Genomic DNA, 17,224 nt, shown 5'->3' on the forward strand with positions numbered 1-17,224 from the left:
CCCTAGACGAAGACTGCAGACCCGCGGCGTTTCCTGCCAGACGCCTTCAGTCACTTGTGTCCACCACCCGCCTCCGCGTTGTTCTCCCAATTATAGAACGGGAAGCACCCGTGTCTGCCTCTGTTGATGCAACCAGCAGCCAAAAAGACACTGACGCGGGAGCGTATCGTGCGTAGATTTACCATGATGTGGACCGAAGCAAAGGTTACAGTCACGGACAGAATGAAAAAGACAGGGAGGTCTTTAAGTTGTCCGCCACCCGCGCGGCGAAATCGACGGCCCGTAGCGGCTAGAACAAAAACCTGCAGCGCCAGGGTCACCCGCCAGTCTTCTTGGGCGAATCAGACGTTCCTGGCGGTCTGAAGACGGAGTCGTGAAAGGCGGTTCAAAAACACGCGATGGAAATCGCCAATGCGGAACGCAAGTTCGTCTGCTTCTTTTACAGGGGCATGTGGTGATGTCAGAACGCCGAGCTCTGATTGACTCTGATTGAAGGATAGTGGGTAGACCTCAGGGCAGCTTACTTTGAGGTCTACTCACCATCTTTTATTTAGAGCCAATCAGAGCTCGGCGTTCTGGCGTCACCACAACCCCTAGAAAAGAAGCAGACGAGCTTGCGTTCCGTATAGTCCCTGACAGCTTGAGAAGCGCAGAGCGTGGCGCGCCCCCTCTTATCATTGCTCCTCAGCCGATCAGCATGCGCCATCGGTCGATAAAAATGCCCAAGACCGAAATCGTGAAGCTAGACGTCTGAACATACGAAGGCGCGCCCCGCGTTTCTCGAACTCTCGGTGACCACAGCTTCGATCACACTTGGGTAGTGCACGTCGGGCGTGCACGCGCAGTCAATGGGCGTCGGACGGCAACAAGCTAGTTCCAGAGGCCGCGCATCCAAATCTCCCTCTTCCCCCTCTCTCATTTAGGGCAAATAAACGCGTTTACTACTACCTCTCTAAAAAATGCCCGTGCGTCTACTTTCCCGCACAACCCTCGGGCAGCCGATCACCGCACCTTACGGAGCAGCTCGGCGAATGACAATGCCGAAACATATGTTTAGACCTAAAAACGCAGTCTGAGTTGTGACATTAAGCAATGCAAGCGTGACGTTTTGTATTGCTTAATGTCATATCTTAGACTGCGTTTTTGGTCTAAATATATGTTTAGGCATCGTCATTCGCTGAGCCCCTCCGTAAGGTGCGGTGTTGGCTCTCCGAGTGTTGTGCGGGAAAGTAGAAGCACGGGCTTTTTATAAGATTGTACAGCCGAAAGAGACGCCCTGTCACATACTGATCCTTTCAGGGATTGTAGCATTGACTGCATAATGAATATTTAAAAAGTGTATTCATATTAACGTCTTGGCTGCAACGTATCTCAGGATTGAATCCAGGCTATGGTATACTATAATCCGTTTCATCATCACCTTCACAGCCATGATGATGATGATGATAATAATAAGAAGAAGAAAAAGAGCAGCAACAACACCTATTAGTACTAGTACTACTACAACTACTAGCGCCATGACGTTGCAGTTTCAGCCCTTCTCGACTTGGCCCCACCGGCCCGTGGCGTCGTCTGCGCTCGGGCTCATTGTGAGACGAGTTGTTTGACTAACTGAACTTGCACCCTCGTATTTCGGCGTCACCTAGGGAAGGTCCGATCGGACGAGAGCGTTGCGCCAAGATAGACCTGTCCGGCACACACCACAAGTCCTCTCGTCGATCCCACTTTGCACCCCGCGACGCGGGGAATTGTAGGACTGTTTCTATGTACACTCGAGCCGGTTCGTACACACGCCGTATCTGCATCGTACATCCTGCGAGTGGCTCGGTTTCTTCTCTCTCAGCACTGCGAGTTTACGACACAAGAAGGCTAAGCGAACAAATCATAAAGCCAATGCGTTCCCCGTTTTGTTTTCGTCCTGCTTGTTTGTTTTTCATGGAATCGTCCAATGTTAAAGTAACGTGAACCGCTCCGTTTATTCATGGGTTCTCCTCCACGCGTCGTGTACATCGGATTGCAGTAGTACGGCAAAAAGGCGATGGTAGGCACCGCGTTTTTCCGGAATGGTTCATTCGGCTAAGACCCGTGTTGAATAAGAACACGAGTCCGAACCGAGCGTTGACTGACAGTCGTGCTCAACCTGTGTTCTTCGACAGTCTTCTTTAGCTGAAACCGAAAATGCAGAGCTCTACGGCTTCATTTTCGAGGAGGTGCTGACTTAGCACGCGTACAATGGGAACAACACACAGGACCACCTCACGTCCGTAGCCCTTAAAACAGTTCACGTTCCACGGCCACCTCAACACGCGAAGCAAACAATGACTGATAATTTATACCGAAGCTTCCGTATATGCAGACGACCTACGAAGCCTGACCTTCCTTTTCTCGCATCGATGAATTCGAGGGGAAAGTGTTTGAGTCGGCGATGGTAATAAGTACGGCGCTAGGGGGGAGCGGGTACACACCCGAAGAAGCGGCTGACGGGCCGACGTCTTCGGCTACGAACGGAAGGTACAACACTCCGCTCACCTTCAAGCTGACCGTGGTATGAGAGCGGGCTCGTCGGGCCAATCAGCAGCCCCCCTTTCATCACGTTACCCCACTCTCCTCGCGTGGGCATGGGCAAAAGCGTGTGCATGTGGCGAAGGATGGACGTATAAATGGCCCAACGAGCGCGCTAGCTTCCACCACACTGTCAGCTTGGGGGTGAACAAAAGGCACTTAAGCGACCTTGCCGGTCTCTCCAGTGATCCCGGGGGGCAGCAACGTGCGGGCTGTAATTAAGGTCGCTGGTCCCGCGAGAGCGCTTCCTCATGACGTCCCTTTCGAGCGGTTCTGGCAAATATATATATATATATTTTTTTTTTTTTTTTTCGTTTTGCGCCTTGTTTTTTTTTTTTTTTTTTTTTTTTTTGTGTATGCTATTAATTACTGGCGAATTCGATGCTGGTTTCGTTGTTTTTCCCATTCAAATTAACTCTCGTAACTATGGCGGGAACTAGTAAACCAGCGCTATTGCGTTCTCTGTTTGATTAAACAGCGCGGGGGGGGGCGGGGAGGGGGGGGGGGGGGAAGGTTAGTCAGCCTGAGGGATTATGCAAGAGGGCGGGACGAAGAGACAGGGACATCGCCGCGTGCTGTGATTGGTCAGCGGGGCGGCGCTGACCAATCACAGCAGGCGGCAATGTCCTGTTGGTAGTGCAGAACCGCTGCTAGCCTGGGGATTTTAATGTGCAACAGGCAGCAGTAGTGATACAAGGCACAAACTACGCCGGTACGATGTTCATCCAGTCCGAGTCGGGCATGGGACGAGGTTTGAACCCGGAATTCCTAGGTCCTGCAGCTTGAGCTTCGCTCGACGTGCTCTGAGCAGCATTGCGTTAATGCCCACTCGGCTACCGATCCCCCCACTAAATCAAGATAAATAAGTTTCACGTGACTTTAGCTACGCGTCAACAGTCTCAATATGTCTAACCGAAAAGAAAGATTAAAAAATACGATCAAAACTTTCCAGGATACGACATTTATTGCCAACTTTCCCTCTACCCTTCATACAACCAGACACTCAATGAGTTAGCATCCTCTGGAGGTGCCCATTCAGTTATACGCTCCGCAGCGCTAAATCCTAATTAAGAATCGTCTCTTCGTTTTCCTTTATACACAAAGGAGGGGAATAGGGCAAAACGTCGCATGGTTTGTAGCTTGACGAGGCGCTATATGTGGCAGAAAAGCAGCATAAGCCTTTCATACAACACAAGCAAAAAAGAAGATACTACACCTTATTACATTGACTAGCTACAATAAAGTCATTTCCACTCCGTTTCTAATAACATATCACGGAGCATACTTTTTTTATTTTTAGTTGTGTCAATATTGTCACCATCGAGCTCATTTAAAAGCAACGGTAGTGTATATTTTAAGGATGTTAATTCATAATTAGTGTGTGTGTGTGGGGGGGGGGGGGGGGGGGGGGAAGTAACACACGAGTTCTCACTATGTCTAGTTTCATACGACTAGTTTGTTCTCACCAAGCCCGACAGTACGGAAAGAAAAAAAGATGTTATTTTGCTTTACTGCCATATTGTAGACTCCCATCAAACGATAGTTGTATAAATGATTAATTGTCACAACTTTATGTTTTCGAAAAAGCTCCTCAGAAGGATGCAAAAGACAAACATTTTCAATTATGCGAGATACTTTCTTCTATGTTAGAAGCAGTGTTGTTAAGTTCTGCTTCGGTGTTTTCGCCCCAAACCAGGTGACAGTACAAGTAATGTGTGTAGATCAGAGAATAATACAAAAGCAACTTCACTCGAGCGAAAAACATATAACTAGTTTAGATATTATTCCTATCGCTTTGCAAACTTTTCCGTGGATATACTCAACATGTTCAGTCCAAGAAAGTGATTCAGTGAAAGAAATAACACCAAGAACACCTAGGAAACCGACAAATATAGTTTATAAACTTCACCATGATTCCAGATGTTGGACGATAAACCACAGCAAACATATCTATACCACAGCACAACTTCACGGACACTCAAAATCACCCGAAACTTGAGTAAATTCCGATACAAGTTCGCATTTGTAGTCATTTTGTACAAGCAATAACACGCCACCACCTCTTTTTTTATCACGGCAAAAGGAGTAATGCTGATATCCCGGCAAAGCAGAAATGCAAGAAACATCTGTAGACCATGCTTCCGAGAACACGATAACCGAGAAAGAAAAACCAGGACGATCAAACAGTAAATTCGGACTGTCATCTTTTTCTTTTGATGGCCGAACATTTAAGTGAAAAAAAAAAGATAAACAAACGGGTTCTTTGGATGAAATATAGAATGCAAGGTCATGCGGGGCGATGGCAACTTGGGACTGAGACACAAGGCGTCCAGTCATTGAAATTGCGTTTCTTCCAGTAGCTTATCTAAAGATGGGCATTGTCGTCTTCGTTGTTTATATGAATCACTCGGGCCACTGCAGTTTTTCGCATAAGCACCTTTCCGCCGGTGTACCATGCAAACGCATATTCTTTTTCTTTTGCCTGATCATTCGGTTTTCGAAGAAGCTCCCTGTTGTGCCTTGTCAAGTTTTCTTGTATAAAAATACCTGGCATACTGTTCATTCGGGTATTCTTTTTCTTTAGCCACGAGTCCCTGTCCTGTTGCCCCGTAAAGAGAACGAAAGTTCCGGGGACATTATCTTACCTCGGGGCCAGACTGTGAACAGACACCATATCGTTCTGTGTCAGTTCGGGGACCCTGAGTTTGTTAGAAACTTGATTTAATGTGATCCTCAGGTCCTCCCCCTGCACCACAGGGATCCCGTGGATTTCTAGATTGAGTAGCCTACTCCGGAATTCCAGTTCACTTACTTCCTGCAGGAATTGATCTTGCATTACTCTGTACGTTTCATCTTTCTTCTCTAGCTCTGTCACTCTGTTTGGGAAATCTTTGATATCTGTTTTTTTACGTGAGATCCTTTTCTCGAAGTCATTGAACCGCTTCGACATGTACTAGATGGAATAATCCGCGCTCTCTACTTTTCCGTTTAGGAGTGGCAGACACTCCAGCCTCTGGGTGATCGACGCTAGAACAGACACTATACTAAGTTGAATATGATCAGCTGAACAAAGTATGTACCAACTAGCTCAAGTAAAACCTGTAGTACTATACTAAGCTCAGCCTGCACTCTAAAAAAAGTCTGTGCGTCTACTTTTACGCACAACACTCGGAGAGCCAATCAGCGCAACTTGCGGGGAAAGTTCAGCCAATGACGATGCCGAAACATCTGTTTAGACCAAAACACGCAGACTGAGTTGTGACATTAAGCAATGCAAGCGTGACTTTTGCATTGCTTACTGTCACAACTCAGTCTGTGTTTTTTGGTCTAAACAGATGTTTCGGCATCGTCATTGGTTGAACTGCCCCCGCAAGTTGCGCTGATTGGCCCTCCGAGTGTTGTGCGTGAAAGTAGACGCACAGAGTTTTTTTAGAGAATGGTTGTCCTTACTACAGCTAGCACGCTGGGGACCGCTCCTGCACGTTTGATACCACCAGGTCTTTTTTGCGCATTTTTTCTAGCCTTTAAAAAAGTGCAACAATTTGTTTTTTTTGCGAGTTTTGTGCAACATTAGACCACATTTGCAATTGATAAAAAGCAATATGCTTGCCCTGTCATAAAAAAGCGAAGAAAATAATATTTCCGCACATCACTTAACCTCAAAATGCTTGGCACTGTGAAAGCACAATGGCAGACATCTTTACCTTGAGAAGCTCGGTTGTACATTATATATTTATGTATTATATTTCTTTCGAAGCGCCACATGAATAATCGCAAGAAACCATTTTTTACTTTCCCGTCATGATCTCCTGCGCGCCTATGTTCGTTGAGGAATGGCACCTCTCCAACCCTGTCGGATGACCGCGACTGACCTTCGAAGGAGTTTGATGAAGATGCGCGGAAGCAGGCATCGACAGCTTCTGAGGCGCTGGGTCTCTTTCCGAACACGCGGTGGCTTTTCCTCTATGTCTGCAGCAGCTAATGTGACATGGTTCGAGATAAACCCGAAAATCAGAAGTGCAAAATACTTTCAGCGTGCTTTCAGTTAGATCTACACGTTCCCGGGTCTTGCCGAGATTCTGAGTTATTAGATTTGTTAATTTTAAACTTACAAAAAAAAGTATCGCTTGTCAAAAACAAATATCGAAGTGCTAGAACTTTAGCGGAGTGGGAATGGAGAGGCTGGTGCAAAGGCAATACTGCTCTCTCATGTGGTTTAGTAGGCTGCATTCTTCTGTGGACAATGACGAAGCACACTGCTGATACATCATCCAAATGACAGTCTTCAGACACATTCTGAAGCATGTTTCTTCCGTAGAAATGTTTGAAATATCAGTGCATGAAACAAACATGCTTCGATTGTGCTCGAGCAGTGTCCGTGGAAATTCATTTTTTCATGCCTGCAGAGACCACCACGTCTTTTTGTATAATGAATGAGCGATGTCACTCTGGTTCCAGGGTAAATAAACCTTTCGCAACGTTGATATCTGAGAAATCCTTCAGGTGTATTGATCTGCACTTCTACGTACTTCCCCTTGACCTCCACTGAGCAAGTTGGTGGCGACCAGTTCCTCCGATGCAATAGTTTCATTACCACCTCTAGTATACAAACGGACTTTTCATTCTTAGCCCTTCAAGGATCTGTTTCTTTGTTTTTATTAGTAGGCCCTTTATACATGTTTGTGGGAAGTTCCAACTTACAGCCCGTAAATATACTGCTATAACTGCTCGGGGTCACGAGTAAGTTACTGTTGTCAAAGAATTAGCTACAGCTAGAGTCACAGGCTGGCGATATGCGAAACGCGGACGATAAGAAAATCATCCGTGTTTTCACGTCACCAGACTTCCGCCTGCTGTAAAAGTTTCCACGTGCTTCAAGTGATAAAATTGACTGATTTAGCAGTTTTCAATAACTCTCAGCAAGTGTATCTTTGGAACAACGGGTTTCAGTTTAACAAATTAAAAAGTTAACTTGTAAATGTTAGGTAGTAATTTCCCTAATTCGTTGGTTTTTTTGCCATATCTGACGTCCGTCGTAGCCCGAAAAGGGTTTCTTCTTTTATCAACCACCCTTGGAAGTATTCGCAGAAACATCCAGTATACCTTATGCATGTTTCACGTAGACAGTCAGTACCTGCCTTTTGAAGTTGTCGTTTGTCAACTTCCCTCTATTGATGTCGGCACATCCTGGCTTGTGGCGAGCAAAAGCTGAATTGGCGAGCTGACCTAAAAATGCAAGCACATAACTTCCGAAAAAAAAAAAAAAGGAACGTTTGTTGCGTGATTTAATTAAGGTTCGATGTATCCTTCGTCCCAAAAAGCGTTTGTAAAGTCCTGTAGCGTTGTTACTTGGGTAAAAAAAATATTCTGTTCAAAGTTAACTTTCAAAAAGTAACGCATTCGAGCTTAAAATTGCAAAATCAGGTTACCTGTTGCTACTCTGGTTTATGTGCGCTTCCCCTTAAACCGAGACAAATCAAATGGGCTCCTTTTTGCCTTACGATGAACGCAGCGGACGCCACGAGCCATCTTATCCATTCCAGCGCTATGAATGCATCACGTGACCACGAGCCGCGCGCATCCCAGGATCCCACTCGAAGGTTACCGCACACTCGCATGAAATTGGATTGGCTCCCATGGCTTGAGCGTCCTCTGTGATTCATTGTAGGGTGAAGCGGAGTACACAACCTTGAGCAACAGTCAAAGGGTAGCCGGTAGCGCCGCATTTTCTGGCAGAAACGGTATAGCTTCAGCAGATTAGGCGTTTCCGTAGAACGATACCATGTCGAAGCACATTTATTTACCGGGCGCCAGAAGCGGTGTCAGGCCTCCGAACACTATTTGCTAAAACTCTTTATAGTCCCTGACAGAATAAGAACGACAGGGCATCTCTTCCCGATGGTCGGCTTGCAGCACGCGCTCGTTGCCTTCCGCCGTGCTTTGGCAGCGCGTGCACGCTCGAGGCTCACGTGACGCCGAAGCGTTATCGAAGGCTGGACGCTGTCGCGGGGGGCGAGACAACCGAAGCTCCTGCCTGCCGTTCTCATTCTGTCAGTGACAATAGGTGGTATTCACTGGCGGCCATAGCAGAGTCCCTGGCTGCCCAGCGTGGGCCGACAGTGAGCTTCGATGGTGTTCTTGTAACGCGTATCCCTCAAAAAGAAGATTGCCGGTCTTAGCAGTTTATAATGCGCGCTTTTTCCGAGCACTCGCGATGAACGGCGCACTTAAATGTGGCGTCCCGTGAGGCATTCACATGTAGTCACCAGTACGAGCTGTACCTGAAGCCACTTGTCGTCTCCAATCAATCGCAGCTATTTCTTTCTGTGCGAAGGGGTTCTTGCGAAGTCGCTGGCAGCAGCCAAGGTCTTGAGGGAGCACGGGAGAAGCACCTCAAGAACGGGGTGACTTCCATCGAGGACTGGGTCTTTTTCCCCATGCCTTGCAGATAAACAAGGCCAAGCTCTAGGCACCTTTCTGGATTTTATTGACGAAGCTGGCTTATACTCCATCTCACGAATCTTTGCAGTAAAGACAAAGGCACAAGCGCGTGAGCGTGCAACTCGGCAGAATGTTTTTGTTTCTACAAAACTCTCGTTCATATGAAGCACTTGCCAAAGCCACACGCTTTTTTCCATGCCTTAGTCTGCATTGCAGATGTTTGCGAGATGGACTAGAAGTAGATATATACCCCCCCCCCCACCCCCCTCTTCCTCGTACCGCGAATCAAGGCCTCGATGCCATCGAGTCATTCCTTTCCCTCCAACCCCCTAAAGAGTTTTAAACACACTTTCTTCAACTATACTATGTACTACTCGCTGGCAGCACGCACTTAGCCACAAAGCAAAGATCTATGGCCGCCAGTGAGTACATTATATAGTACCAGGCTTTCAACCGCCAGATGCTATGTCTCGCAGAGCTGCTGCTAGACGTTCATTTCCATCGCTTCCATTGCAGCGGCGTCAACGACCGTCTCTGTCGTCGACTCTCACAAACCCGTTGTCTGTACCCGTTCGCCGTGCGACTGATCTGCCCGGGAGCGGCCCCGAATTCAACTCGAGCGCACTGACGATGTCTGAGACGTCGTAATGATCCTCCGCAATGCCACAGAGCAGAGTATCGTGACCGGAAAGGACGATGGTCTGCATGCTTTGGCGGAGGCTGCTGGAAGCAGGGGCAGGAAGGAGCACACACCGGCCAAGGCAGATATCGTGCGTGTGATGTCGCTAAGCGATTCCTGCCTAATGATCGTGGTGGGCGTTTTCTTGTGCACAGTTTCTCTGTGCGTGTTTTTTTCTTCTAGTTTAATGTTTTGGCCCTGCGTAGAACGAGAGGAGGAGCGAGTGACAACGGGATTTCTCTTGCTTCTGTAAACTATATCGCTTCGCGGGAGCGATGGAGCAGAACCGCTTGCATGTCAATATACTTACCCTACAGTAAAAGAATCGGAGTATTGGGACCTCGGCATAGCTAATGCCAATAGAATTAAGCGAAGAGGTAAGATAGTGGAAAGCACTGCGCGCTAAAGCATGGGTTAAAAAACTAGAAGTTTTAAATGGAGTAGTTGATTATCGTGTTATTCTCTGTAACTGCGCAAGGGCAGTTCACCTTGATGTCGGCGTTCGGTTGACATCCTAGACTTTGCAGTGACATATACGAGTAAAACGTAAGGGCGCGAGTGAGCTGGTGTAGATTCATATTTGCAGAATTACCCGACGACGAAAAAACGTTGTCACCGCAGTCCCGGGTAATTCTACAATTATATACGAGTAGCCTAGCTCTCATTAATAAATGAGAGAAGAAGGTTCATGGACTACAAGTGAAACCATAGGAATTGCCCAACTCCGAGACGAAGGCAGAAAAAACAAGGACCCGCGTAAACTTGTTGTTAATAATTTAGGTGGTTCACATTGTAATACAGGTACAATGTTAGGGTTTTTTATGTAAATAGGGCGAGTGAATACTACCAACTATGAACGATAAGCTCCTCCGCCACATATTCATAAGCCACACGAAAAGCCCGTCCACGGATGAAGCCGCATCCACTTTGCCGTCGTCGACGATTATATAATCCCTCATCACAGCGGCATTCCACGAAAGAAAGAGTTGACGTAACTCAAGACGCTCAAAACGAATCACGGGAAAGCCCGCCAACGCTTATTCAATTCCCCGGACAACCCCTATCACGTTTGCCAGTCGTCACCGCTATTCCCGTACGACGGGACACAAAACACCGCGCAAGAGCGCGCGCGTGCCGCGTCGGCGGCAACGGTGTCAGCGTCAGCGAACACGGAAGGTCAACACACGTCCAGGGAGAGGTCATCCACCCTCGGCGTCGACTCCACGAGGTCTCATGACGTAATCGACTCATCCCGAAGAGTAACCGCATCAGACGGAAACCGAAATGCACCCATGACGACTTCCAACAGGTTCATCCGTGTACCCTGCGTAGCCAAACTGTGTTTTAGCTATAGGTGTCCGTCTGTCTGTCGTCTCTCCTGCAGTAAGGCCCCAACGGGTAGCGGGAAGCCAAACTTTTGTCCTTTTTTCTTTTCACTTTTTTCGAACAGCGGGGTTTCTTCGATCCGGTGCCTTCGCTGTTTCGGGACGCTGGGGCGGTGTCTATTCTTCGGGGATGACATAACGGTTGCCTCTGCGCGAAGCGAAGGTCCGAGGAAGGGAGACGACCGCGGACGTGAATGCGAGGCGTCTTTGTTGTTCACTTCGTCTGATGGGTCACGCACGATGACTGTTTTTGCGCACCGGGGGATATTTCGTGTGCCGACTTGATCGCGTGAGTCAGATTTTCATAGGGGATTCTTTTTCGAAAGGAATGAAAATTAAGAGCCGTGAAGATTCAGGTGCTGTTCGATTGGTTCATTGCCACCTTATTCATTGAGGTTAGCGCTTCGTTTATTCCAGAAACTTAGCCAACTGCTGCTCACGATATAAGCTTAGAAATGGGGGGGCGTGGCTTGTACTCATTGCGACGTTTGCACTCAATCGCGTATGCCTACCAGCGCCGTACACGCTTAAGAAACATTTGTGTTTAATCTCGGAGCAATGACCCGGGTAAAATCTTGAGCAGTTTTTCAATCAGGCATAACACTTTTATAAATTTATTTGTCTGGAATGCAGCAGCAACGCATGAGCAAGACATTGGCAGCATCAACATCTGGGTTTTACTTAACTCTTTAATTCTTAATCAATTTCTCGGTTAATGAATACTTTCTAGTTATGCTGAGATGATGAACTAAGCTCGACCTATTTTTTGGTTCGTCTGTAGGCGCCTACGGATATGTTCACTGCACTGCATCTGTGGCTAAATAAAGGCAGGGGCCACTTGGTCAACAGAAACGTTACCTGGGACGACGTGAATTTAGATCCCGATCGAACATAGCAGGTATGAAAGTGCTGGGCACCGGATAAAAACAAGAATTCCCCGAAGAGAGAACGTGCAGTTTGAGAATCGGTAAATGACACTGCTCATGTTTTTGTTTCGTGAATGTGTTGCATGCTGCGAGGGTTTCTGTCTCACTTCACGCAGAGTACAAATAATTGATGGTTGGCTTATGGCCGAGGTCGTTGCAACTTTGAAACGGAGAGACGTACCAGTTCCCAGAACTCTTGGAGAGAAACGAACGCGTTGAAGTATATTACCGCTTGTATTTTTCAATGCATGAAATGAATCGCGTGAAAGTCAGTGCCAAACGCGCTTAAACTCATAGACAGTTCCAGGCAAACCAGATTGCAGTACTCGCTTCCTTCCAAGTCAGCGAACTCTTGAACCCAGGAAGGGGCGTTAATTCAAGACGTGTCTTCGTCATTGAACTCTTTGAACCAAACCACAACCCGTGACTGATGGCCGACGCAAATGAAGAAAGAGCTCGAGCGGGAACGTGGACGTAAACTTGTTCGATCTTATCATTTGGAAAAACGCCAAACGTTGGGGAAAAAAAAGCATCATTAACAACACGGTTTACATCACACTATATGTAGAGTTTCTTTATACTTCTTTATGTCTGTTTCACTTTACGATGAACTGTATGATGTTACGAATCAGTCCAGCGCAGTGAAAATATCACGTGACAACGCGCTCCGCACGTCCCTGTGTTCGTAATGGTTGGAGGAGTAAGACTGCGGTGCCTGCAACGTGTCTCCCACTGCGTTTACCACGTTCCGAAAAAAGATGTCCCACAATTTCCGCCTTATGACGTCGCATGGGTGTCACGCGGTCGCCGGTCGCGATCCTGACGGTGTCACAGCGGCGGTGGTGGCTGTGGCAGGTGCCTTCTCCGCTGCACTTGGCACTCTAGTTTGACATACCACGAAGGCTCCAGTTGCCAGCAGTTGGGACGCTACAAAAAGACTCGCGTTTGCTCGGGCTTTTATTTTTATTTTTTAAGCTTTTACGGTAAATTGCGACATGCGACAACATGACACTCCAACTTTTGTGACGTCACTTGTTGTTACTTCAGGACCACTTTCGTGTATGGGCGGAATAGGGCGCTGGGGACGCAATCCAGACGTTGTAAGAAAATTGCTTTTTTTTTTTTTTTTCGGGAGTGAAGCTTGTCTTGAAGTCTTGACATTCTAACAGACTGGAGCCACTAGAGAGCATCAGCACTCCAGTGCCGGATTGTCTTGTGGGTTCCGCCATTTTGTTGCGTAGTATAGTGCCGGCACACTTGATGATAGTTACAATTCGAAAAAAAATATGCGGCTTCCTGGACTTTACGGTACAGTGTCAGGAAACCTAAACGATATCGTTTTGCTCTGTCGCAAACTGTTTGAGCAGTTCTGGAGAACGGGAAAGCGTTGTGTGACGCTTGCAATTACACTTGACATAACTGACCACGAATTGTTTAACAAAAAGTCCAAGTGTGGTTGTTCTGAAGCTCCTTAAGTGGCTCTATATAAAAAAGTGAAAGCCGTTTACAACTCCCTGTAACACCGAATTAGAGCGCAGTTCTTGAGGAGGAGGAGGGAAGGGTACTGGGGGGGGGGGGAGGGAGGGATTACGTGACCTCGGGGAGGGGGTGTCACGTGACTTCGAAAGGAGGTCATCGGGGGTCACGTGACTTGGGAGGGACCCGTGACCCCCCCTCCCCGGGATCACCGAAAGCACCCGAGGTCCTCCCGAAGGAACCCGAGGTGCGCCCAAGGTCCTCCCGAAGAAACTCGAGGTCCTCCCGAGGTCCTAGGGGGGGGGGGGGGGGGGGGGGGGGGAGAGGGGGAGCTAGCAGTTACGCCGACCCCGACAACGACGGCGACGCCGCTCAAGCCGGAAACGGGCACCTAAGGGGTGCGCTCTAAAACCCGAGCCTCTACACGTTTGATTTTTTAAAAAGGCCTCTGGTCGACGCCATCCGCCGCTGGTATGTGTCAAGTCTTGACAAGTGGTGCCCACGTTTGTCATACTGGTGCCCCAACAAAAGTTGTCGTCCATAGCGGTCGCACCTAAAGCCCAGACCTAAAGCTGTCTTTGTCTCCCCTGCACTCGTCGAACGCGTTCGAAAGCGCGAGCCAAACGCCGGACGCCCACGTTCTGCGTTCTGACGCGTTTGACGAGTGCAGTGCAGACGAAGGCAGCTATAACTTTAGGTCTACCCACTAGTCGCTTCAATCAGAGCTCGGCGTTCTGACGTCCCCGCGCGTTCTCGTCTCCTCTCTCAGTTTCTCTGCGCATAGCTTTCGAAGCGTAGCTGCGCGCCAACGCACACCTTTTTAATGATCGCCTCCTGCGCGCTGCCATTTCCGTCTGCTAGTGTGTAAAAGGCGTTTGGAGCATGGGCATTAGTTTTCCGCTGCCAAGTATCAGATGCCTCGCATCCATGCGTCCAGAGCCCAGTGACTCGGCATTTTTAGAGCCTCGGTGACAAGTGCTCGAAAGGTATATGGACCAACTCAACTCTGACGTCACGCAACCATGGTGGCGCTGCTGTCGGCACTGCGCGTGCGCAGATGCTTCGCCTCGGGCGAATCTGGTTTCTGCGCCCGCGCTGTACCTACAGCCGGCGTAGGCAAACGCGGGCTTTTTTGTAAACAGCGTGTTGGTCTATATGCCAAGGGCCCTCCTCAAGCACGAAGTCGGGGCCTAAATTAAAAAAAGCGCGCTGATTGGATGGACTGCGGCGGTGACGCCGCGATTGTGTCGCCAAACGCCACAAACTTTAGGCTTCATTTGTCCCGACCCGCATGGCAGGTACTCACCGGAGGGTGACGACTTTGGCCTTAGGTTGTCTCCGGATGGCCGTGGGCGTCGTGGGACCCGGAGACCGACGACAGAGGAACCTGGTTTTGATGCGGCGCATGGCATCCCCGGGGGCGCGGCTGGCCCCGCCTCAGGCAGCAGCGGCACGGTCCGGCCTGTGAGAGAAATGTGCAACAGCCTCGTAACTATAGGTTCTTGTGTTATCGGTAATTACCGATAGACCCCGAAAAATAATTCCCAAGCCCGTTTTACAACGATAGCTGTTATATGGGCTCTTCACACCACTGTAAATGACGCCCGTTGTCGTTGTAGTTGCAGAAGTAGTTGTAGTTGTTGATGTTGTAATAGTGCGTACTACGGCGTCCGTCCCGATATTGCGACTGCTTGAAATAAGATCGCCTGCCGCTGTCGGGATTCAAACTTGGGTCCGTTGCATGTGAAGCGGCCGCGTTAACACAAAGCTCGCCACAGAATCATCATCATCATCATTTATTATTAGTATTGGTAGTAGTAGCAGTATTATTTGTAGTAGTGATCAATCAGTCAATCAATATTATTTGATGTCCAGGAACAACCGTTCGGTCTTGGTCCCGGCACACCGGACGTTCAAACACTTAAAAAACATGGAGTACACTCACATTACAAAATAAAACATAAAAATACATAACTAGACAAAAACACATAAACATCAGAATCAGCGACGCACAAATTTACAAGGTAAATATTCATGTTGGAAGTTCATACGTTGGTGCGCCGTAATGATGCATATAGTCCGGGGGGTATATCACGCAAAGAGAAGAAAAAAGAAAGTGTAAACTGACAAAGTTTCTTGCAAATATTAGTGCCCATGTAGCCCTCATACCATTAATCATTTTTGTAATCAAATTGTAATCATTAATATAATTATAGCAAATGTTGTAAGGGCTACATGGCCACTAATATTGATAGCAAAAATGTCGGTTGCATGAGCTTCAAGAGTAAAACAACGTGTCTACGAAACCACAAGGAATAATAAAATTTGTGCGCGATTCACTAACTTGTGAGTACCTTTCAGCCCTGCCTTAATTGAAATAGGTTTTTGATTGAGTGGTCGAAATTCTCTCGGCTGGAGTCGAATATGTCCAGGTTTTCAGCGTAACCATTGTGACAATCCAATAACCTGTGAATTTGACACAAATGACTAAATTCTCTAGATGTATAAAAAGGTTAATTGAGTCTTGTAGGTACTCTATTAATCCTAATATTCCCTTCAGATAAGAGACTTGGGGTGTCAATTAGGCTGTAAAAGGTTTTAAACCAAAACACCAAATCCGTTTTTTCTCTACGTCGATGTAGGTCAGGTAATCCAACACGTTCCAAAAGGGCTTCATAATCCAAAGTTTGCTCATCTCTACCCCAATAGCTATATTTCAAAAATGAGATGAATTTGATGAATTTGTGCTGCACCCGTTCAATTCTCAGTGAATTGGTCTTACAGATTCGGTTACATACCACCGACGCATAGCCTAGCTGCAAGCTCGAATTCGAATTTTTCAGTTCGAATTCGAACTTCGAACTTCGAAAAAAGTTCGAATTTCACGGTAAATTTCAATGTCATCGGCGTACTGGAGGAATAATGATTGTGAGATAACGAAAGGGATATAATTGACAAATATAATAGTAATAATAATAATAATAATAATAATAATAATAATGATATATGTTCATTGTAGGAACACATAAAACAAGGTAAAGGCACGGGTTCATCAAAACCATCTAGGGCTTGTATGAGGAACACCACCTTGATGAGAATGCTGCTCGGGAAGTGAAACAGAAAATCACAAATGCTAACAAAATTTGTTTCCAGAAGTTAGCCTCAATGGACGCCTTGTTTGTGAATGGGGCCAGCTGAACATGAAAAACATAAAGAGAAAAAATCATGGACGTCTTGTGCCTCAGCTGTAGATTAGAAATTTTACCAGTGCAGTAAAATCGCTAGCCTGGGGTCTTTAGCGTTCATCACGCAGTAGTGATTCCCAACCGCACGCCGGTAGGATGCTCATCCAATCGAAAAGAGAAGGGGTGGGGATTGAACGCAGGATTCCTGGGTTCTGCAGCGCGAGCTTTCGCTCCACGTGCTTCGAACTCGTGTGTGCTATACTTCATCTCACCTTAGCATGGGCTAACTGCGAAGAATGTGCAAGCGAGAGCGGCTAGCTTCGACTGCTTTGACTGGGAGCCATAACCTCCTCAATACTCACAAAGCCTGGCAGTTCGACGACGGAGCCATAGAGTGCGCGGTCGCAGATTCGGAGCGCGAGGATCTGGTAGCACAGAGCATTAAAAAGCCATTTCTTGGGGAATGGCTTTTTGCAGTGGCGAGGACCCGAAACACACTTTCAGGTCCTCGCGTCTCGCCGCAGCGTCTCGCGGCAGCGCCGAGACGCTGCATTTCGGCGTCTCGCCGCA

General features: G+C 47.5%; 1 protein-coding gene across 1 annotated transcript in view; it reads right to left on the reverse strand.

The window, feature by feature from the left end:
• The window catches only part of LOC8053318 (E3 ubiquitin-protein ligase TRIM32), a 79,331-nt gene extending 64,400 nt beyond the window's left edge, over positions 1–14,931 (reverse strand). Inside the window, exon 1 of the mRNA XM_029977570.4 lies at positions 14,776–14,931. Within this exon, the coding sequence (XP_029833430.2) occupies positions 14,776–14,876 (101 nt within the window). The 5' untranslated portion in view covers positions 14,877–14,931. The remainder of the gene's footprint in view (positions 1–14,775) is intronic.
• Positions 14,932–17,224: the final 2,293 nt, after the last annotated feature.

Source organism: Ixodes scapularis, unplaced genomic scaffold, assembly GCF_016920785.2.
Source record: "Ixodes scapularis isolate PalLabHiFi unplaced genomic scaffold, ASM1692078v2 PGA_scaffold5__190_contigs__length_132052651, whole genome shotgun sequence".
In the NCBI taxonomy this organism is placed as follows: Eukaryota; Metazoa; Arthropoda; class Arachnida; order Ixodida; family Ixodidae; genus Ixodes; species Ixodes scapularis.